At 38.6% G+C, this 23,587-nt stretch overlaps 3 protein-coding genes and 1 long non-coding RNA gene across 5 annotated transcripts; 1 reads left to right on the top strand and 3 right to left on the bottom strand.

The window, feature by feature from the left end:
• Positions 1-603: 603 nt before the first annotated feature.
• Positions 604-1,888, bottom strand: LOC114746268 (uncharacterized). Its single transcript, XM_028934498.1, has 3 exons — positions 1,870-1,888; positions 876-1,742; positions 604-680 (listed from the first exon to the last, which is right to left on the bottom strand). The coding sequence occupies exons 1-3, from the start codon at positions 1,886-1,888 to the stop codon at positions 604-606; spliced, it is 963 nt and encodes a 320-aa protein (XP_028790331.1).
• A 158-nt stretch (positions 1,889-2,046) lies between these two features.
• LOC114746190 (uncharacterized) lies at positions 2,047-2,766 on the bottom strand. The gene is made up of 3 exons (XR_003740256.1): positions 2,723-2,766; positions 2,536-2,615; positions 2,047-2,410 (listed from the first exon to the last, which is right to left on the bottom strand). It is a non-coding gene; the product is annotated as an uncharacterized LOC114746190 (long non-coding RNA).
• A 6,352-nt stretch (positions 2,767-9,118) lies between these two features.
• Positions 9,119-12,591, top strand: LOC114746286 (uncharacterized). Of its 2 annotated transcripts, none has more exons than XM_028934513.1 (8): positions 9,119-9,353; positions 9,821-10,212; positions 10,475-10,724; positions 10,827-10,992; positions 11,090-11,192; positions 11,437-11,565; positions 11,765-11,980; positions 12,075-12,591. In XM_028934513.1, exons 1-8 carry the CDS (start codon positions 9,134-9,136, stop codon positions 12,354-12,356), a joined length of 1,758 nt encoding a protein of 585 aa, XP_028790346.1. In that variant the 5' UTR covers positions 9,119-9,133; the 3' UTR covers positions 12,357-12,591. The 2 variants fall into 2 exon arrangements, with proteins under 2 accessions (XP_028790346.1, XP_028790347.1); XM_028934514.1 differs by having other exon boundaries at positions 9,119-9,357; positions 9,825-10,212; positions 12,075-12,356.
• Positions 12,592-13,200: 609 nt separating this feature from the next.
• On the bottom strand, positions 13,201-17,856 carry LOC114746247 (ankyrin repeat domain-containing protein 13C-B). Its single transcript, XM_028934476.1, has 3 exons — positions 17,492-17,856; positions 15,070-17,139; positions 13,201-13,910 (listed from the first exon to the last, which is right to left on the bottom strand). Exons 2-3 carry the CDS (start codon positions 16,744-16,746, stop codon positions 13,524-13,526), a joined length of 2,064 nt encoding a protein of 687 aa, XP_028790309.1. The 5' UTR covers positions 16,747-17,139; positions 17,492-17,856; the 3' UTR covers positions 13,201-13,523.
• Between the last annotated feature and the right edge of the window lie 5,731 nt (positions 17,857-23,587).

Genomic DNA, 23,587 nt, shown 5'->3' with positions numbered 1-23,587 from the left:
AATTTCAGATTGTTGTGAGTTTGACATCACCTTTTAAATTGTTGGTGCCCGTTCTTCTAATTTAAAAAAAAAAAAAACTTAAAAATGCAAACACGAGACAATTTTAATAACTATAAAACTGACGGAAGTTGGGCAAGGTCGCAAGTCTAATTCTCCAAGATGTTTAGCTTCCAGGATTTATGAAAACTAAAATCTTTCTTATTTTAAAACTATTTTAGAGGTTTTGCCCGACAAAAATTTAATGTTGCAAAATATATGTTAATGTACCTAACCGCTCTAATGAATATTTATGGAAAATTACATTCCCATTTCGTGCATGAATGACGTTTTGAATCGTAATTTAGGTTGATGAAAACTTCTTTGCATTTCAATCTGTTTGGTGTTTTCTGACCAAAAAAAAAAAAAACTCTGTTTGGTGTTTGATGGCCACAGTGCTAAAACAACAAAATTATAATGTAGATCTGGAAGCTATAAATAATATCACATCTCTCTTTTAATCTTACATTAAGGTATTATTTTAAAAAATCGCACTTTCGTATTTAAAGATTTAAATCCTTAGTTTTGACAATCATCATTGATATTATAAATTCCCAAATGTAAAGCTTAGCCTGGAATGTTAACCATTAAAGCACCGGTTTTATTTGAACAATGACTGTTGTTCTTGAGAGAATCAGCCTGACCTAACCCCAAAATAAAAATAAAGATAAAGAAAGCAATTGGAATCGTCTCCGCGAGATCCCAGCTATGAGTTGGAGAACAATTGGATTAGAATTCGCATATCATTTCAAGAAAGACAATTTTCATGAGAGGACATCAGGTTCAGAATTGTCTCGAGCTCCCTCTTTCCCCCATCAGTGTTACTAACTAATGAGTACCTCTCTGATTTTGGATTCGACCCCAAGAACTCGGCGATTCTGAATTTATGGCCTGCCCTGTATAACTCCAGTAGCTCCCAACAGTACCTATGATTGGCGTTTCATCTGGACTTCGGCTTTTCGACCTGCTTGAAGGTTTACTTGATACGGAAAACTTCCTCACCTCTTCCATGCTCAACGCTCCAAGAATCGGCCTATCTTCATGACTCACCTGTGATAACGAGCTCCTTTTACTTATGGGTGTTGTGGAGGCTCCCACAGAATTCGTGCCATTCTTGGAGTTGGGTGTGGTCTCTATTTCGACCAACCAGCTGGAGAGGCTGGTGTCGACTCCGATTTCTTCTTGATTTTTATCATCGAACTTCTCGAGTCTTGCTTTACCATCGGACACCTCCAAACTAGCCTCTCCGCTCCTGGGCATACCAGTGACATCTCTCTCTGAATTGATGTTTTCCTTTTCGTATTTCAGCGTCTGCATTGCTGTTGCTTTCTCCACCCTCGCTTGAGTTATATTTTCAATTGGATTCAATACTGAGGAAACATTTTGAATCCTTCTACCCCTGCCGACGAAAGCTTCTGTGCCACGGAAGGGCATCGGACTGTCAACTTCATTGTCCGCTTTTTCAGCTTCAGAAACTTGTTTTCTAGAGCCGGTGGATAGAGAAAATAATGATTCTGAGGACTCTTCTTGAATCCACGTTCGATTAAATGCCCCATCGCCTTCGCCTCTTTCCTCATTGTCAGCATCATCATCATCATCAACGAACTTATCACCAAAATCATCTTCACCCAAATCAAAATCTCCGCATTCCTCGTCAGGGAAATCTTGGTATCTGCGCCGGGAGAAGTGAGATGGCTTTCCTGATGCTGCGGAGTTGGGGCATTCGCTTACTCGAGGTGTTTCGTCTTGGTCTTGTTTGTTCTCATTGAAACTCCTTATTATTTGCGGGGCAGATGGCTCTTCATTCGTATTTACTTTCAAGTCAAAGTCCACTTTCCTCTTCGCATTCCATTTTGATGTCCCTTCAAGTTTAATTGTGAACAAGTCTGGGCTATCCTTTATTTTGAAAGGCGTTCCTTGAGCAAGATTTTCCTCTGCTTTGACGGGCTTCACTTGAACTCCGTCGTGACTCCACCCAAATTTGCCAGATCCGTCTTTTGTGTTTGAGGTAGCATCCCTGGGTGGCATTGGGCTGTCAACTTCATGCTCGGCTTTTTCAGCTGCAGAAACATGCTTTCGAGAATCAATGGATAGAGAGAACAATGACTCTGAAGATTCCGCAGGAAGCGATTTTCGATTAACGCCATCCTCCTCTTCATGTCCGCCTTTCTTCTCATCCTTCAAGCCGTCAGCAGTGGCTTCGGGACCACGGTTTATGCGAGGGGTTGCTTCATTCTCTGTTTTCTCGGGTTCCGTTGTGCTTTCCTCCAACTTTTTTACCTCCTTGGCAGATAACTCTCCATTGGCATTTGCATTCAGGTCATGCGTGATTTTCTCTATGCCCCTCTTAGTTGGTTGCTCTTCAAGTTTTATTCTGAACAAATTAACAAGCAGCTAAATGAGGGGGAAAAAAAAAAAAAGCGAAAAGAGAGAGCTGCGCAGTGGAAAAAGAAGTTCTATCTTCTATGGGCGGTGAGCAGGTCAGTATGGATAGCTTACTTTTGTGTGTCAGTAATGGGTTCTTCAAGAATCTTTTGCTCTGCGTATTGACGCTTGGCATCTTCATCGGCTACATGAGTCTGTAACCATATAGTGAGAGAAAATAAGTATATCTACATAGAGAGAGAGAGAGAGAGAGAGAGAGGCATGGATGGAACAGAAAGCGTGAGAGCTAATGAGAGCATACTTGATGTCGAGAAGGAGTTGCGTGAGGGGAAGGGTGGCGTTCTCGGCGTTTGGAGGCACCAAAACAAGTGAGAAAGCACACCATCATTAGGCGCTGACAGCTTCTATAAAGTGCCTTTACGTCTAAAGAAGAAAGAAGACTGCCTTAGACTTAACTCTCGGGGAGGGAAACAGAGGTTTGGGGAGGGGGGGGGGGAGGTGGGATTTCGCGAGGATGCATGACAGAGGAAAACGGTCAAGAAAGCCTTCAGAATGCCGCAATCTGAAGGAACTTTCAAATAATTTGACCGTTGAGGTTTTTGTCATGGGCTTCCGAAGTTGGGCCATTGTGCTCTGTTTACTTGACCCACTTACTTGCATTGCAATTAGGCAACGTCAACAGGAGTTGACCCGCTCGCTTTAATTGCCATCTTCTCTGTCCTTTCCTTTATGACTTCATCAATAGTAGTTAATAGGGCTTTAATAAATCCCCCTTACTAGTACTAACTAATATCCTAAGAATAAGGAAATTAATTAAGGTTGGTTAGCTATTAGAGATCTTTACATTTTTCCAAAATCACTCTCAATCAAACTGCTATTTTTAAAAATGTATTCTTAATGGTTGGTTAAATTTTGAAACGGGTTCAGAGTAAGGACCCGTGAGCGCACTGTCTTGTGCATGAGTAGTGTGGGAGGGAGTAATTTAATGAGTACTATATTAAGCTGCCTGTCCACGCATTTCATGTTTTTATATTTTGTGTAATGATCCACGTCTAATTTGTGGTCACATGCCGTATATGTATTATATCTAAATTATTTAATTTAATTTAAATATTTGTGCTGGGTAAGGTAAAGCGTGATGTGTTAACCCGAAAAATGCAAAAATCAAAATAATGCTGCATTTGAACCATCAATGCATAAAAAATAACTTAAAAATAATAATTGTTTTCAAATTACCATGTTCAAGTCAGGGCCGAATGATCCGTTCACATCCCTAAGAACATGCCCTGATCTTGACAAGATTTTAAATTTAACATAACCAAATTTTGAGAAGCTGTGGTCCACAATTTATAAACAGTTTGATTTTTTTTCAATTTATACCATACCCAAAATTTCTTCTCATTATTTATAAACTGAAAGTTATAAGTATTCATGGAAGTTCCGTTGAGATTGAAGGGAATTTATATTCAAATTTAACTATAATGACAGTGAAGTTTCTTAAATGAAAATTAGTCACAGAAACCTGAGCACCAAGGATCAGGCTCAGCCATGTATTAGACAGGTAGGCAATCCCGTAAGGATATTCTTATAAGCTAATTAGGTGGGCCCCATTGAAACTGCCCCTTCAATTAATTCGAGCCATGGTCCCCTCCCCCGTATTTTTCGAGGGAAGCTATTCTGTTCTATTGGCGCCCTCATTAACAAAATCCGTATAGTTTAATTACCCTCATAAATATTATACTCCACTTGCTTCTCCATATTCAATCACTATTGTATTATATATAAACGTGCTGGAAATTTTATTTTAGGCGCATAAAAGCAATGCAACGTTCGTGCTGGATCACGTGGACAGCTGTGCGAATATTTTATTTTTATGAACATTAAATCAGAGAACTCGGCGTTATTAAAAAAAAAAAACGAATGAGGAATCTTTATAAAAAAAGAATAAAAAAAAAGATTATCCGCTTGATAAGAACTCAACATACCTGATTAAAGAATGGATGCTTTTTGTGATAATTTGCGCGGGAACATAATTCTTTTTTATAAAACATATAAAATTTGAAAGAAAAAAAAAAAAGTAATAAAGTAAAGTAACGTTCGCCCCAATAAATAATACGAATAACATCCTCCATTTTATTTTTGCGTAGACTATATGGTGCTTTTTTTTTCTGAATGTGTGATGCTACCTGTGATTCATAAATCTTGCCTACTTAAGTAAATTTTATTAATTAATATATAAGCATATTAACATTAAAACAGATAATCCGTGGGACCAAAGAAAAATCAGAAAAACGTAAAAGAAATTAACAAATTTTTTTATTCCAGTTTTGAAGGATACCGAGCGTGAGAAATTAATTGTTATGAAAACCCAAGACACTGTAAAAAATTGAACTGACGGCATTACCCTCAAGGCCTCAATATTTGAACGAATGGAGATTTGAAGCCGGAGCCCTTGTTCGTGACTTGCCCTGAGCTCCCTTCTCCTCGTCAATTCGTGAGCTGGCCACCTCCTTTATTCTTTGATTGGTGCCCAACCTAAAATCTTTTTCTTTGGGTTTGAATGAAGTTCCAATGAGGACTCTTTGTGAGGGGAAAAAAAAAGCCTGGATTCTCATCCCCAAAAAGCATGCATTGATTTTGAGAAGTTTTATATTTACATAACCGATCTGCGGAACTTGTTTTATGAGAAATTTGAGGAGATATACTATTTATAATTCATAAATATATAACACGATTTTTTTTTAAAATTTTAGACCGCATCTAAATTTTTTGCCTTTTATTTTAAAAAAATGATATTCACATAAGTTAAGAAGGAATAGTTAAGTGTTGGCAAAAGAAAGAAAAGTATGGACGGCTAAGTTATTAATTTTATCTGAAAATGAAATTCAAATAAAAAATTTATACTGCCTCCAATCTTTAATATAAAAGTTAGTTGATTAATTTGAGTACATTAAGAAAACTAATTAAATTAGTTATTTGTAATAAATAGATGTTATTTTTCTTAAAATATCTTTACTAATCAAATGTATTGGTTAGAACTACTATTATTACAAAGACTATCTTAAAAAAAGGATAAAAATGAAAGACAAAATAGATTAAGTCTTATATTTATGACCAAATAAAAGTTAAATAAGACCTTATATTAAAGACCAGAGCTAGTATTTACATTACAACATGTCTCTAATCATAATTGACTTTAAATACATGTAATACGGGGAAAACCCAATATCACATCAAGTGATTTATTTTTTCAAAAAACCATTCATTGCCTGTAGAATGTAAATTTATGCTAATGAAGGTTGGAGGGAGCGGGTAATACCGCAATAATCGTTATTTTTGTTTGGTGGGAGCAAGTAATAACGCAATAATCGTTATTTTTGTTTGGTTGTTTGGATAAGTTGGCGAAAGGCGATGGTAGGATTATAGGGAAACCACCCCTTGCTACAAATCAAGAATCTGGAGGCAGGGGTGCCTCCATCCGTTGAGTTGAGCGGCAGGTGAGACATTCAGATTGTACTCCTCGAAGGGTGCTGTTGACCGACTCGGCGGTTGAATCTAATTAACTGGACCCACTGAAACTGCCTCTTCAATTAATTCTTTTCTGATTTGAGAGTGTTTGGGTAGAAATAAAACTATGGTTTTAAAAGTATTTTTACAGTATACGAAGTAAATATGTGGAGAAGTTTGTCTTATTTTACAGAAAAATGCTTCTAAAAAATACTTTTAAGTGCTTCCAAACACTCCCTAATCTTTTTTTTTTAGGCCAGCACGCCTCTATTACTGCTATCCATTAAGTTTTTGGTCTTATAATTAAAATTGAAAGTAGTGTTATTATTATTATCAATCTTCCAGTCCTTAATATAAGACCCGTTTAACTAATTTGATCAGATTAAGGAAGTTCAGCAAGTTAGTTAGTTATAAGAAAAGTGACACATTTTTTCCTAAAACACTATAATCATCTTTCTTAATATTTTCTCTCTCTCTTCTACTTGATTATGGTTGAGAAAGTATCCATATAAGTAATTTAGAAAAAATTGATAAATATAAAAAATAAATCTTATATTTAAAATTAAAACTAATTTAAAAATTATGTTTTATACTAAGGACGAGAGGTATTATTTATTAGTGTCATCATCAGTGGCATATTATGTATAAAGGTGCTGAATATTTTATTTTGAGCAGATAAAAGCAACACAACTGTCGCGCTGGATCATGTGGACAGGCACGGCCATGCAAATATATATATATATATATATATTTTAAAACGGAATCAGCTGCTTTTAGTTTTTCACGAACAAGATTATCGGTTTGATAAGAACTCAGCAGAACTAATTAAATAATGAATACATTTTGGTTGGGGGAGGGGGGAAAAAAGCATAAATACTTCTTATGATGATTTCCGCCGGAACATAACTCTTTCTGTAAAACATATAAAATCTGGAAAAAAAGAAACAAACGATTTAAAAAGCAAAGTAACACGCTAATAATGATAATAATGCTGGTCGTTTCATTTTAATATCACACGACTTTTTCCCCTCTAAGGATTGTTGGCCTTCACGTGATAACTTTTTATATTCGAATTTCTTGATTGTTACTCCTCCGGTCCTAATTATAAGACCCAATTGAGTTATTTGAAGAGATTAAGGAAGTAAGTTAAGTTGGTTATTTATAATAAATAAGTGTTGTCATTCCTAAAATATCCTTGCTAATTAAGTATATTGGCTAAAACTATCATTATTAGAAGGATTATCTTGAAAAAAAATGCATAAATATAAGAGACAAAATGGATTGGGGTCTTATAATTAGGACCAAACAAAAAATTAAATAAGATCTTATAATAAGGACCGGAGGAGTAATTTGATTTTTCGAAGTAATATTTTGCGGGCTGAAGAAGGATGATGCGATCACCTTCTTTGATGGCAGTAAGTCCCGTACAATCTCCGTTTTTGCGGGAATCGCGTTCCATACTCCGTCCAATCAACTCTTAATTTAATTCTTCATACTTTATTTTATTAGATATAAAATCTCAAATAAAGATTAAAAAATCGCACGTTAAGAACTTTAAACCTAGACTATTCAAATTAAATTTCATTTTGTGTTTATTATTGTTGTGATAATTATCATATGAAGATTTGGCTGTTGTGTATCCTGGGCATACCACATAATATATTTGTAACAAAAATAGAGCAAATATACACAAAGTAAATCCAATAAATCAATACACAACAGTAGCGTACCATATCAAATTTGAAAGAGCATGGAATGGCTGATTAAATAAATTTACAGCTTGAACTGACTTCAAAGCCTCACCTTTATTATTAGCATCATCATTATCATCTGCTTCTTCTTTCCCCATAAACCTTTTCATCATTTTTTTCTGCCCCACCTTACTCGCTCTTCCGTTGTTCCACGTGTCCATCTCACGCCCTGGCCCCACCCTCGCTCCTCTTTTGTCCTCTTGCTCTCCCACAGCCCCCTACCGCAAGCAAACTGTGATGCTCACCCGGCTATTCCATGAAAATAATCAGCATACTTCTTAAAAGGAAAAAAAAAAAAAAAAACCCAGCCAACCCATACACAACACATCGCTCATCTTTAGTTTCCTTAAATAAAGAAAAAAAGACAGAGTTTTAAGTACTTCTTCTTTTGTCGAAAAAGTCAACAGCTTTAAATACTTGCACATACTCATGCACTGGTTATCTTACTTTACCTAATGTCATTTTTTTAATGATAGTGTGTGTTTTTGGATTTTATGAGTTAAAAGAAAAAGAAACCCCCCACTTGAAATTAAAAAAAGGCCGGGTGATAAGGGAAGTGATCATTCATGTGAAGGAATAGTTGAGACTTGAGAGGGGACTGGAGCAGCAGAGGGACAGACCCAGTTGATCCTTCGCTTCATTGTCAGGGTATTACCACCTTGTGAGTGAATTGTCTTTGTTCATCCATAAAGTCGCTATCATCGCCACTACACCTTCCCCAGACCTTCCTCTCCTCGCTATTCGTCCCCTTTTGTCGGTTCCCTCCCTTGTTTTTCCCACTTTTCATTTTATGTTCACTAAAGGGGTCAGATACGAATACCTGCCCAAAGCTGTCCAGGCCGCAGAATCTTATCCTCTTCACCTGATCATCTCTCCTCCTGCACACTCTCCTCTCTCCTGACCGCCTTTCTCATTCCGTGCTGCCTTTGTTTTCAGCCTTCTAACAACAAGGCCCGGACTCTTTTCAAAACCTGTAACCGGGCTTGCGGCTTTTCCTGGCATAGCTTTTTCTAGTTCTCTTCCTATTCCTCCTTTAATCTGCCAAGTGGCGAGTTAGACCTCCAAATTCAGCCTTCCGTGCTTAATTACTGTTTTCATTTCTTGATAATTTCATTTCCCCATAATTCAAAGAGAATTTCCTGCCTTGGCCTTAATTTTATCTGATATTGAGTTGCTTGGGTGTGGCGTTGAGTGAGAACCGACTTTATATCTTCTACAGTCGGAATAATTTGCCGCGAAATTCCTGAAGCGCTTGATGTGCGAAAAGCCAGGGTCCTGTGATTTATGACGTCTCGTGTCATCGGCGTTGGAGTTGTTGGAAGAAGCAATTTATTGAAGCCTGAGTTGATCGAAATGAAAATTGAAAAGTCGGAGAAACGTGTCCTGTGAGTGGAGTCTCGAGATACCCGTCAGTTTCGAGAAAAAGTGCTCAACTCCTGGGGCACGAGTTGAAAATGGAGGCATTAAATCAGAAGTCTCTCGAGAGAGTGGTGTCACAGAAGGCTCTGCAAATGGGAAGCTCGTTTCCGTGTCAAATTTGCGTGGTGGGATTTCTCTGCGGAGTCTGCCTTACCTCTTTCTTTTTGGCTGCTCTGACTTCCTTTGGCACTATTCAAATTGGTCCGGTTTCATTCTCATCCATGTCCTTAGCTAATTCAAGTTCCGGCATTTTAAGTAAGTCAATTTCTCCTTCTTCATTTCTATCGATTCTTATTGATGCTTGGTTTTCATGCAAAAGGACCCTGCAACTGGTTTTTGGGTCTGGCTGAAAAGAAGGTAGGAAAACAAGGATCTTTCACTTCTGCTGTAGGGATTGAACAGATGATATGATGAATTGTTACTCTTTTTCAAAGTTGAGTGAAAAGAAAGGTTCATTACGCTTATGTTCAAATTCTCGTGAAGGGAACTTGATGAGAATAATCCGAGTCTTGTAATTGAAGCGACTTTAAATTAAAAGCCCTTTACGTTAAGGGTACTCTACCAAGTAATTACTGTACTTTTTTTTTTCTTTTCTTTTTTTAACTTTTGACTCCTACTACAGCATAGATTGGGATAGCATGCAGGGCCTCAGCGATTGAATTAATTATAGATTAGAGATGGATGAAACAACTGGCTGAATATATATTCTTTCTTTTTGTTAGACAAGGTTACATCTACGGGCTGTGATTTGAAACTGAAGGAAACAGAGAGATTAAAGGATTTGAAGAGCAGTGGAGAGAGAAACAGCGATGGGAAAGTGTCTTTGCTTTATTCAGCGTGGAGTGGTTTGTTGACCAAATCTTCAAACGAGACATTTGAGAAGTTGCAGAAACTTGGAATTAGTGGGTCCAGCTTGCCAAGTGCACCTCATTTGGAAAACTGCAAGGTGAAAGCAAAGCTATATGAGCGCCTTGATAAGCGTACTGGAAATGAGAGCTTCCCTCCATGGACAAGTTGGAAAGGGTTTTTATCTGCCTACCCAGCTTCTGCAAACAACGCGCACATTCAATATTTTAGTCACAAGGCTGCATCAGACGGCACTTATCCTCCCTGGGTATGTGCCTTATAATTTGTTTGACTCAGAAACGACATGGAATGTATTTCCTTCCTTTGATTTTTGCCTTGTTCGAAAGTCAAAAACTCTATCAGTTTAGCTTGACTACTTTGCTACTTAAACCTAGTTTCTATCTCTACGAGATCATCATTTGACTAACAACTTGTGGATGTTCAAGGAACATTTACGAGCTTGATTTTAGCATAAAAAGATGGGTCGTTTTGGTTTATTAACAATTTGCTTACATAGGGTACTTCCACAGATTGCAGGATCTGATGAAGAAAACTATCCTTTGACTAGAAAAGTGCAGAGGGATTTATGGATGCATCAGCATCCACTAAACTGCAGGGACCCAGATGTCAAGTTCCTTGTAGCTGACTGGGAGAGGTTACCTGGGTTTGGCATTGGGGCTCAGATTGCTGGAATGTGTGGACTTCTTGCCATTGCAATCAGTGAAGGAAGAGTCCTTGTCACCAACTATTATAATAGGGCTGACCATGATGGTTGCAAAGGTACAACATGGTCATACTTCTAATGCTTTATCTTGGACCGTATTGGTGAACAATATACGGTGAATTGGGCAATACTATGAACTAGCAATGTTTTATATGCAGGGTCTTCCCAGTCTAGTTGGAGTTGCTACTTCTTACCTGAAACATCCCAAGAATGCCGCAACCGTGCTTTTGAACTTTTGAAAAGTGAAGAGGCATTGAAAAAGGGAATCGTGACCACAAAAGAAAATTATGCATCAAAGCATATATGGGCTGGGTCAACACCCAGGCAAGCTCTTGGAACCGTAACGACAAATATTTGAACAGCTTATAGACCGAGAATCTGTATATAGAAGTTTTATGTTTCTAATGACTATATGCTGCAGGACATGGGGTGAGCCTTGGAACTATTTGCAGCCAACAACTGAAATAAACGGCAGCTTACTTGCTTCTCATAGGAAAATGGATAGACGGTGGTGGAGAGCACAGGTCAGCTGTTATACATGCAGAACCAAGCTATTTCTCCGTTTTAGTAGTTTGGTTCAATGACTATGTCTACACCTAGCTCCATTAACACGATCCCTCTCTGGGCTGGAGAAGTGTTGTCATTTCACAACACGGGCAATCTTCAGCACTTGCTTACTTGGGGGATGACATTTATGATCAAGTGTTCATGGGAAACATGCATTGCTACATTACATAATATCGTTGTTGCTGTTAATTATGTTTGCAGGCAGTACGCTACTTAATGAGGTTCCCAACAGAATACACGTGCAATTTATTGAATGAGGCCCATCACGCTGCATTTGGTAAATTAGCCGCGAAAATGGTTCTTGACGGTCTACCGGGAGACTGGCCAAAGGTTAGTCTCTTGTCACTGTCAGTTTTTCATTAGTTTTTGTACTTGACATAGACAACTAGAACGAGAGTAATCATGCTCAGCTGAGCTTGCAAGATAAAGTAGATGCATAATAGGTGCCACGTGATTTCTCATGAATACATGGTCTGGAACTTGTATCCATCAAGACTAGTTCTAATGTTAATGGTTTTGTGTGATGCAGAGTACCGGTAAGAAGCGAAGGTCGGATATTGATGATTATGTGTGGTCAAATCACAAGTCATGGGTCCCAAGGCCCCTTCTAAGTATGCACGTCAGGATGGGAGACAAAGCATGTGAGATGAAATTGGTGGAGTTTGAAGAGTACATGCAGCTCGCCGACCGGATTAGGAATAGATTCCCTAATCTTGACAGCATCTGGCTCTCAACTGAGATGCAGGTGCCAAGTTTGTTACTTCCTATAACTCTCATTATCCGTTACTTCTATGATATTAGATGTGTCCTAACATTATGAAGATGTAACTTGGATTCAGGAAGTTATAGACAAAACCAGAGAATACCCTCATTGGAAGTTTTACTATACAAAGATCAGAAGGCAAGAGAGGAGTAATATGTCAATGGCGGAGTACGAAAGGAGCTTGGGTAGGGAAAAGAGCACTAATTACCCGTTGGTGAATTTCTTGATGGCTGCTGAGTCGGATTTTTTTGTGGGAGCATTGGGGTCCACTTGGTGCTTCCTCATAGACGGGATGAGGAATACTGGGGGAAAGGTAATGGCTGGCTACTTGAGCGTCAACAAGGACAGGTTTTGGTAGATTTCATTCTTGTAAATAGCTCTCTGCTCAACCAGCGCCTTTTTTTGTAATATTATTCTTTCTCTGCATGCACAACAATAATAGTACACCCTTAGCTCTGATAAGAGTGATCCATATTATTTCTTAAAATTTTTCGGTGTTTGACGTGCTATTTGTACAGAATATAGATGGCCCTTTCTTCGGAGGGAGCTAGAACTTAAGAAATGCAATCTTGCTTTGCAGGTTCGGGTGTAAATTTAAATGTGACGCTATTTAAACCCCCCCCCCCCAAAAAAAAAAAAGAGAGAGAGAGACGTGCATTTTGAATAAAGAAACCGTTGAAGCGTGGATGAATTTGAGGAGTACGAGTGAAATGCAACAGAGCGACTCAGGAAACATGAGAAATCTATTTGAGTTTTGACTTGTATGTTAATTTTACGTATGTAGTAAATATAACAAGGGAATAACATCTAATAATTATAATATAATTTAGAAATTAAATGAGCCTAATCATTTAATTATTTACAATCAATTATTAGGATGCATGACGATTATTTTCTTTCCCTCTGTTACCCGGGTCACCCATGACAAATGAGATTTCAAATTACCCTCCCTGGTTACCAACCTCGCCGCCTTCGATCAAGGCTGCCACGTCCGCTCACCAATTTTCGCTTTTGCCATTCATTTCTTTCCAGAGTAAGGATATGTTGAACTGTTGAGACACATCCATTCTGTACCTATGATTATTTCATCCATTTGAACGAACAATTTACTACACCACGGATCATCGTAATAAATCCTCCGCCTAAAATGATTATCAAATACAACATTTAGGATCGATTTACTCCGCGGGGGAAAGCCCAAATTCTGCACATCCAAAAAGAGCACTACTCTTAACTCACAGTAAGATGGATAATCAAGGGTATATAGATGTAGGTACAATATTGGCAACTATGAAAAATTAGACAAAACCAAAATATTGAAGGCGACATGGACTGAGACTCTAGCTCCTCAATTTTACTTCACGTGGAGGCAATACAACAATTTCCAGAAGACAAAGCTTTCATAATAATAATTAATCCAATATCACGAAAGGGGGGAAATAAAAGGTCAGCTGTGCACAAAGAAAGACAATTATTCTCCTTCTCGCAACAATTTTCATAGCGAAGATTACCGGTAGACCGTTTCTTATTGTTCTTCCACATCTTCACCCGACTGATGCACTCCATCCCCGCTTTTTGTCCCTGTTTGCTTCCTATTTTTCTTACTTTTGGCTTTTTTGGCCTTCATGCGGCGCTTCTTCTCATTGGCATCTACCCATTTGTAGTCTGAAGGAATGTTGAAAGGGTCAACGTCATCCTTATATCGGTGACTATCAGAGTCACTGGACTGCCCACCACGACTTCCTCTCATCCATGAAATCCAGGATGTAGACCCCTCCGAATCTTTCCCTTTGGCATCCTGGAAATGTGCTGGGCTGGAGAGCGGAGTGGAAAACTCCTCTGCTGGCTGAAGTTCCTCAAATTTTGTGAAAGTAACAAGCACTCGTATAGTAGGAACTATAGGAATGGCAACCTGCATCGCGTATGAGGGATTAAAACAAAACCAGAAGCCTTTCGAGCATACCGATGGATGCAGAATATGCCACATTTAAAACATAAAAGCATCATCAAAAACAATTATAATAAAGACTAGCATAAATACCGTAATGAAGTTACATGAAATCTGACATGTTCAAAACGCATTTAATGTCAACGCTTTTTTTTTTTTTAATACCGATATATATGGTTAAGAGTATTGTTTAGATTATCAGATGAGATTTGATGTCCATTACATGTAGAACGCCAGTGTCGGAATGGTGTTTCCCTACCCAGAAGCAAAGGCTTGTAAAAGTAAAGCAGCTCAATCATTCAATATAATTTAATGCCAGTGCCCCGAGCTTGACCAAAAAGATTAGCCCAAAAAAAAAAACTAATAATCAATATCTCCAATAAAAAATTGATATGGAGTTCAAGCTGTGATTTGACAAAGCAATCAATACATATCTCCAGAAATGATCGTTGTACATTCAATGGTATTAGCGACAATTAAACATCATATTGAACCAAGATAGACAGAAACTAGCACAATATGCACCGTTATCACACCTGCCACTCAACCACGATTTAATTCCTTAATGTTTAGATGGGCTAACCTGACTAACTGCCTAAATCATTCAACATTTACCTAATCCATGGTAGAACCAACCTGACTGAAACGATATCCAAACTCTTGGGGTGTTTGGTTGAGGGAAAGGAAGAGCTTTCCTTTTCCATATCAAGATATATATATATTTATATATAATGGCTAATATTTCATGTTGCCATTACTAAACAATAATTGCGCTTTTCTTATTGTTATCATTTTTATTAATGGACACCAAGGACATTACTAAACGGCCCCTAAGTCTTGCACACCAAATAATATTCCTCTTATTTTTGTTATGGACCATGTCAAGCCGTAGTCAGGAAAAATTAGCATTTTCATCTAAGGAGATATGGACTATGAAATTAAATAGGGTAGTTCATGTTATTCTTTGAGAAACAAGACTTTAATTTTTAGCATTATTCAGAAGACAAAAAAATGTTTGGCCAAAAAAAAACAAGACCAAAAATGAGTATAATACGGAATCTAATCGCTGTGTCTAAAAAGCCACTGCAGATAAATAAATTAAAAAAAAAAAAAAAAACATTACCTTGACAGGAAATGTTCCTTGAGGAAGTTTAGTTGTCAAAAGTTCCCTGAGTCTCCTAACAGCCTTAACCTTGTTTGCTAAGATGTCAAGTAGTGGCAGGAGCTCATCTGTTTTCAAGGGGAAGTCAGGTGTCAACCACAACACAGGTCTCAATCCCTTTTTATATTCGCTCTCATTCTTAGACTCATTGATTACTCCTTTCTTCTTCTTCTTCTTACTGTTTTTATCTTTTCCCTTCTTGGCATCTCCAGCATCCTCCTTCAGAAACTCAGATGCTGGCTTTTGTTGATCACCACCTGGTCTTTGGTTGCTACCCTCTGGGGCCATTTTTGAGAATTTCTTCATAATTTTTGAATCCTCTGGGTCATCACTGCCACCCTTAGTGTTTTTCTTGTTCCAACCAAACCAGCTCTTCTTCTCTTTAACTGCACCATTGGCTTCACAGTTCTCATAGGAAACTGCTGAACCATTTTCTTGACCATCAAACGACCCATGGTCTTCATCTTCACAAACATTATCAGAATTCCCCATACGGAGAGCAGAATCTAATTGCATTCTTTCCTCAGCAGTCAATACATCATCATATCCATCATTGTGTTCTCCATTGACCATGCTTTCTTCATCATCTGCAGCAAAAAGCTCTTCATCTGTCAAAGCACCAGGAACCCGCCTTGACTTAACACTCACCATCACATGAAGCATGTCATAAACTTTAGCCTTCCAATTTCCAACCATCTCAGTCTTCTCTTGGCGCCTCCAATTCAAATGGGGAACAAGCTCAGCCTGAGTAACATCAATACCCGGTCTATACATATTTGTTCGAGACATTAGGGCAACTTCATGAGCAACTTCAGCTTCTGTAGGTTGTGTACCAGCTCCTTCCAAGGCATTTGTGATTTCCTTCTCCTTATGAGCAAGAACAATCAAAGAACCAGGCGACAGGGTTAAATTACCATCATCTGAAGTATATCCCTCTCCAAGGAACAAAAATGTCTGGTCTGACCGCTGGATGCGGAAGCCATCAAATCCAGCAAGGGTCATATCTGCTCGAAGATTAGCACCACGTTTCCAAATACGATAAGTATCAGATGGGGCTATGCGCCCAATAAAAGGAATGACAGAGCTCTCAAAATGGAAAGTTATCTCCATGTAAAAGTCACGAATCCGAGTAGCTGAGGCAACAATGCGGGGTAGCCTACGACACCACTTGGCCCAAGCCAAAGGTTGATAATGCCGTGCCATAATCATGGCTATTGCTTCTTCTCTAGTGCACACTGCTTCCTGGAGAGCACTCCAACCATTCTCATTCTGCAGACTCCAATCCGCACCAGCAGCCATCAGAATCTCAGCTGAGATGGGATCCCTGAGACGTACTGCAAGGTGGAGAGGGGTCTCCCTACCAGGAACATCACGACGGTCAATAACGGCAGAGACCTCATCTGCTCGAACCTCAGCAGCTAGAGATTCAGCTTCTGTCTTGACCTCACCAGCCTTGGCAAGTCGAGGTAGGGTGGAAACCATTTGCCGTAGGGCAGCGTGATCACGCCTGGCAACTGCTAAGTGAGCACGACTGTGAGCATATTTAGATAAATCTTCCATGGATTTGTCACCTACCTCTCTCTTTTCCCTTTTTGCTGTTCCTAGGCTAGAATCATGAATGGTTCCATTTGCTTCCATCACAGGTAAATCTTGAGTTAAGAAGAAGAAATGGTGCAGATTTTACTCATAGCATTGCTATTCGGTTCAGGGTTGCAAGCAAATCGTACTAGGGAAACTAGCCAAAAATCGCCCAACAAAAATAGGAAATTCTTTTCCCCTTTCCCCTCTTTGGCCCTTCCCTGCCAGAATGAACCTCTAGTAAAACAACTCCTCGAGATTCTACCAACCGCCCAAAGTCATATATAAAATCCAACCCTCCCAAAAAAATTCAAGACTCAACTCTATCCGCTCCAAATCTTTTCACCATGCTCAGCTCTTCTCCAGTTCTTCGAACTTATACTCCAAAATCCAAGCATATAGCCAGACCTTGAGTTCCAACCCAGCGGGTTGATGCTATGTCGGAGCTCAAATCTGCAAACAAACATAAAGTGGGCGGAAATCACCACATAAGAACATTAAGAAACATAGATTTGCGCGTCAAGAGACACAATTAAGACGGAGCATCCAGACTCGACCCGGAGGCTAGCACATACGCGCTTGTTGAGAATAATTAAGAGAAGTTAAATTATAGTCTCGATAAATACTATTAAAACGGCCACAATTGCGCCGAACCAAGATTCGGCAACCAAAGAAATTTGCATGAAGTCAGTTGATCTCCCATCTAAGGAGGATGAGAGAAGATCCGGGGATTTTGACAGCAAGGAATTGCGTCATTCTCGGGAGAAGACAAAAATAAATAAAAGCGCCGGTCAGATTGACTTACATTTTGAACAAGAATCCAAGAAAGCAGGAGAAGAGGATCGGGAGGGAGAGTGGCGAGAGGAGGATCCGGGTGAGAGCAGTGGGACTTAGGGTTGAGCTGCGAGATTGGGAGCAACTGGGGGGGAGAGAGACAGGAGAGAAAAGAGAGAGGAGGCAGAGAGAGATAGATTGGGGGGACAGGGGGGGAGAATCGGGCGGCTGGAGTGGAGCGGGATCTAACGGTCAGGATGGGTCAGGAGGGGGAATAGGGACCATTAATGCTGACAACACAACTCAAAAGGACAGGAGGGAAGTGGAACGGGCGCGGACTGAGATCAGAGCGAGGCTGCCTGCGCCTGCGCCTGTGCGAGTTGGGTGATTCCGTTGAAAGGCTAATTCACTGTCCAACTTCAGCGGATTCCCTCTTCACCTCTTTCCTCTCACCATATCCAATCACCATCTCTGAATTTAAGGCATTCAATCCGCTCCCCTTTTTCTTTTTAATTCATTATTAATTACTAATTACCCGTTTTTTTTTTTTGGCCTGATAATTACCAGTAATCGCTTGCCAACAAAATTAATGCATAATTCATTGCCATCCTTGTCGCATCATCTCATCATCGAACCAAACTAAGCATGTTAAATTTTGAAACATAGAATTCAATTTTAATTAATTACCTCCGTTCATTAAATTAATAAAGATGTTAATTCGATGTTTAATTAATTTGATCATTAAATGTGACAGATCCAGAAGTAACACTTGAATATATATTGAAATTATATTCTGAAGACGCCTTTCAATCAGAGTAATTAAAATTTCAATGGTCTGATATGGTAATTTCAAGTGAGACCCAAAAATAAAAATCTTGACCAAACAGCACATGCCAGTCAGGGCTATTTAAGATGGCCCGCAATAAAAAATATTTATAAACATGTTTTGTGTAATTTAAGATAAAATTTTTTTATATACTTATCTTATATTTCATAAATCAGATTATAAAACTACTTATAAAATATTCTAAACAGATTATAACAAATACATGTTTTTTGTTGCTCGTGTTTATTTTTTAGTCCCTTGTAATATTTTTAATGTACTTATGATGAGTATTTTCACCGATTAAAAAAAGGATGTTGCTAGTTGCTACTTATAAAAAGTACCTCGTTTTTTTTTTTTATGCGATTCATTTTAATCGACGTTAAATTGATTGACTAATTGGAGATATATAAAAATTACTTCTAAAAACTACTTTTAAGAGTGGTCCAATTGTGCGGGATGGACGGAAAAATGAGCCGTCCAGATTCTTGAATAGTGCGTGCTGGTACTGAATGTACGAGTGCTATATTTTCATCTCAAGCTCCATTTTGGCACGTAAGCGTGATTGTGTGGGGACCAATAATTTTTCTCGAGTTTTTTATTACTCTTCCAAAGTCTCACACACAGCGACTATTAGAGGTTAAAAAAAAAAAAAAAAAAAAGCTCCCGCGGACTATGAACGTCAATAAATGGCTTAAAATTTAACAAAATATAATACTCAATCCAAACTGGTTTTTTGATGAAAATTACACGGACAAATAGGTCTTATGTTTAGGATTTTTTTATTTTATATAATCGTATGATATCCATGACACCCGTCGGCTTTTTCTTATTTTAATGCATTAAATAAACGCTTCCCATTTGTTGAACATCAAAATCAAAAACGCACCAAGTTAAACTTATTTTTGATATGATGGAGAACTGAGTTTTTAATTTTTCGCACTACTATTTAAAAGAGAGGTTCTTTTCATGTACAACCAGAGCATATTGCAGTCATGTAATACAGTTTGTAAACAATATAATTTCATGCAAATCTTATATTATATACAAATTCATTGATATTGGCTTCTTATTTTTTGATGCCGTCCTTTGTGTGCAGTGGCGTAAGTATATGCAGTTTTCTTATATATGCATATGTATATCAGGATGCATGGCATGAAATTAAAATCGTACAAAAGTGCTAAGGAATTTACAATTATAGTATTATAGACAGCTGTCTGCTTTTAAAACGCACGAAATTTATAATAGAGTAGATCACCGCCATTGATCGATTTTAACGACGAAGCACCACCGTTGCACGGTGGTGGCGACGGAGCACCGCCGCTAATGTTGACGGGATATATTTAAAAAAAAAAAAAAACCACGTACAGCAAAGGCAAGGGGGGGGGAAAACATCGACATCATGCTACCAGCTATTGCCCTTGTTGTTATGGGACCACCACAAAGAAACCCTGGATTAGGGCAGTGAACTGTGATTGAATCATTACGAGAAATCTACCATCGTGGAGCACCGGTTCAGAGACTGGAGCCAAGGATGATGAACCACAAAATGCTGGATCAACTAATTAAAAGAGGAATATTAAAACTGATCATCAGCGCGTGATTGGAAAAAAGGACACTTGCATGCATGAAACCATAATAACTAATTCCCTAGTGCACTTTCGGGCATCAGTCGTTGGGAAAACCCAGTTCAGAAAAATCCAATTTTGCAAAGGCAGCCTGCTTGCATTGAGAAGACTGAGGTTTGAGGAGGAAAACTTAATTTATCAAAAGCAAGCAAATAATCATCATTAGTCTGGACTATGAGAGTTAGTTCCGCCCATTTTGACGCAAGTGGCTCAGAGAATATGGAGAATGGAGAGGTATGTTGATTGTTGAATCTGGTAAAGCCCAGTAGGTGACCAGCCAGCCATGATTGATTAGTTTTCTGCCTTCACAAGAGTCCATCATGAGACATCTGCTAATGAATACATTGCAAGTGCACACACAACACTACTCTTGCCCTGATGGTGATCTGAATAAAGCCCTCGCAATTCACTTTCTGGTTTCTTGCTCCCCTACCGTATGATTACCCAGCAGCGGTTTATTTCTGGTTATTATTATGCTCGAAATGGGAGGAGTAAAGGGGAGGTGAGTGTGAGTGTGAAGGCATGATGGTGCGTTGGAGAAGACGTGTCGCAATGTAAAGGCGATTAAAGCAGCTGGGCACTGCGAGGTTGGTTTGGCAATGGTAGGTCGCCATTTATTGGCCTCATCACCCCCCACCCCACACCGTCTGCCCAGAACCTTCTCTATAATACCGTATAATACAACTGTACAGTCAGAATCTGGAATATCACAATTTAACACATCCATTCTTCATCTTAAAAAACCAGCAGCCCCTCCACATTATATAAATATGCTACTCACCTGCACAGCTAATGTCTAGATATTGTACCTAGCGCCCTTGTTTCTCTGGATGATGTATTGACTTTCTATCTTACATGCCGTCTTAATTCTTTCTTTCTTTGTTTTCCACGAAAACAATGTTACTCGTGTGGTTTTATTTAAGACTTAATTAACTAATTTAACTAATATTTTTAATTTTGTTAAATCAATTAGTATGATAAGTTTTTCTAAGAAACCACAATCATCTTTTTTAATTTTATTCCTCTTTCTTTTACTTAATTATTGTTGGCGGAATACCAATAAGTTTAATTTGAAAAAATTTGATAAACATATGAAATATTACCTTCAGTTCTTAGTATAAGAGCTACTTGATCGATAAAAGTATATTAAGAAAGTCTGTTAAGTTAGTTATTTATAATAAATATATGTTATCTTTTTTAAAATAATACTCTTGGCAATTATGTATATTAGTTAGAATTACCATTTGATGTAACTTTTAATACATGTAACTACTATAAAAACTGCGTTGAAAAAATAGATAAATATAAGAAATAAAGTGTATTTAAGTCTTATATTTATAATCAAATTAGGTGTCAAATTAACTCTTATATATACAGACCGAAGGTAGCAGGTTTTACATGTAAAACTAACATCAGTCTTCAAATTAAGTTATGGACGGGAGGAGTGCCATTTACTTTTGCCACTTATCCCCTACCTTCCCATGTCAAAGGCCGCAAGTATCCAACATAGATAACTCATGGCGAGTTGCTCAGTTTTCTGAGACAAGATAAGGTGATTTATATTTATAATATGTATAATGATACGAAATCTTGAGACTAAAGAAGTGATAACATGAGGACTTCTCCAGTATCTTTTATGTGGATATTATTAGGATGCTACAGTACACATAACATGTTTTTTAATTCATCGCCACAGATTTACAACTCTAACCTAACTAAAAGATTTCTCGGGATAATGTGGCAAATGGGAGACAACGAAAAATAATGGAATATAACGGACATCTGCATTGATTCGTGTTTATGATTCTTTTTCTCTTGATTTTTATGGATAAGCAAATGCAAAATATGAAAATCTGCATATATTCAATTATTCAAATTGAGAGTGGTTTAAATTGACTTTTTTAAATAAAAATTAATAAATTATTATTATTTTGTTTATTATATCGAGAGCTATCAGAGACATAAATCCTGATCACAGTTCAGCCTTTGTCATCAAGATTGAGGTTAAAGAATGGAAATAGGAAAAGGCAGTGACGAATTTAAAATGGATCAAACGAAAAGCCGGTGGGCCAGGCTTTGAGGCCCATATGATTTATGGGTGTCCTAGCTCCATCCCGTATGCCGCACACGCACACATGCACATGCCCCTTCCACCCGGCCACGTCGGCATGGGATACGCATCTCAAAAGCTACACTTGTGATGCTGTTCCCAGCCTGAAAGTCCATTCTTTGTCTATAATAATTTAAGGAAGAGTTTGGATTATTTTTTGAAACTGACTTTACAGCAAACATGTCACGGAAGTTTTGTTTTGATTGACATGGAAGCCCACGTAGTTCTTAGCATCAAGAGAAAATCCCATGCCTTCGTAGGATATGACCGTTGAAGCCCAGCCACACTGAAAGGGCTCCGGTTCAAGGGAGCCATTACCACCTTCACCAAACGCATAGAGGGCCGCCTTTAATTTAGTTGGCCCATCTTGTATTTCTGCAGGCCCAATAATGAGTTTGCCAGAAACTCCAAAACCCAAGGCCTGCAAGATCGCGTAACTGGCAGCAGCAGTGATTGTAACGACTTGGGTTCGGTTTCTGTTGTCGGGGCAGCCCGGCCCGAAAACCGATTTTGGGCCGGGGGCAAGAAACTTGACTTGTTGGGGTCAAATTCCCAAAGCGGCCACCTCTCCGTGACGCTTCCGCTCATTCCAGCTACTCTCAAAAGCGAGCATGCAGCTCCATGTGGCGCCCCAACCCATCACACTGATTTCTTCGACAGCCTATAATCAAATCAACTGGGCACTATACATACAGATCTCGATCTTCTTTCTATGTATGTGTGATTTATTGGGCTGAACTTGTGATTATTGCAAACAAAAAGTGCTCGGCCGATCGAAAACCTTCCTCCGAAGTAGGTTACTTCTCTGATGTTTCCTGCGCCATCTCGTCAAATCACGAGTGCGTGATATACCTGTTGAGTTTAGCCAAATTCAATGTTTGTGGGATTCTTTAGTGGAATATTCGTAGGGTTTTGACTTTACCAAGCAGTGCTGGTATATATAATTTGGCGGTAAAAAGGCCTGATGGCGAAAGTGCGTAAGCTGGCATGAGAGAGTCAACGTCGGTCATGATGGGGGGGGCTCTGCTGGAAGATACGGAGAGAGAGGATTAATTAAGAGGAAGATCTGGGCATGCTATTATTTTTCCAACACTCCGCGCTGTAAAACCACTTGCTTCCTTTTTCATTAGTCTGTGTTGCCGACACACTCTTCCATGTGACCGCAAATCACAAATCCGGGCTTGTTTGAGTCCCCCTTTTCAACCACATGCTTTGAAAATTTTCACATCACCCATCAAAGCACGCCCTTTTCTTAAACGTACTGCGCCTTTCCGACATGCATCTTGATTTTTTTTTTTGCCTATTTAAAAAAACTTTTCCTTGGATCCTGACGGGATCTCCTATATAAAATTCCTCCCACCAGTTTCAATTTCTCCATTTCCCCCTCCCCATAGTTCTACATCTGTTGAAAGAGCCAAGTGCAAGTTTTCGTCTGCTTATGATGGCTTTTTTAAATCATACTACCTCCGGTCCTAATTATAAGAGCCAGTTGACTAATTTGAGGAGATTAAGAAAGTAAGTTGAGTTAGTTATTTGCCCTAAATAGGTGTCGTCTTTCATAAAATA

This window comes from Neltuma alba, unplaced genomic scaffold (assembly GCF_004799145.2).
Source record: "Neltuma alba isolate B1F8T4 unplaced genomic scaffold, ASM479914v2 tig00004928_pilon, whole genome shotgun sequence".
Classification (NCBI taxonomy): domain Eukaryota; kingdom Viridiplantae; phylum Streptophyta; class Magnoliopsida; order Fabales; family Fabaceae; genus Neltuma; species Neltuma alba.
Note: the sequence above shows the minus strand (reverse complement) of the source record. Positions and strands in the feature narration are given on the sequence as shown.

Excerpts from the sequence above, each read along its gene's own strand:
- LOC114746268 (XM_028934498.1), bottom strand. Across the intron at positions 681-875 it reads TCGAATCCAAAATCAGAGAG|GTCAGGCTGATTCTCTCAAG; the intron begins GTACTCATTAGT and ends TTTTGGGGTTAG.
- LOC114746286 (XM_028934513.1), top strand. The coding sequence starts at position 9,134 with ATGGAGGCATTAAATCAGAAGTCTCTCGAGAGAGTGGTGTCACAGAAG. Across the intron at positions 10,725-10,826 it reads TGACCATGATGGTTGCAAAG|GGTCTTCCCAGTCTAGTTGG; the intron begins GTACAACATGGT and ends TTTTATATGCAG. Across the intron at positions 10,993-11,089 it reads TGGGCTGGGTCAACACCCAG|GACATGGGGTGAGCCTTGGA; the intron begins GCAAGCTCTTGG and ends TATATGCTGCAG.
- LOC114746247 (XM_028934476.1), bottom strand. The coding sequence starts at position 16,746 with ATGGAAGCAAATGGAACCATTCATGATTCTAGCCTAGGAACAGCAAAA. Across the intron at positions 13,911-15,069 it reads AAGGAACATTTCCTGTCAAG|GTTGCCATTCCTATAGTTCC; the intron begins GTAATGTTTTTT and ends TACGCGATGCAG.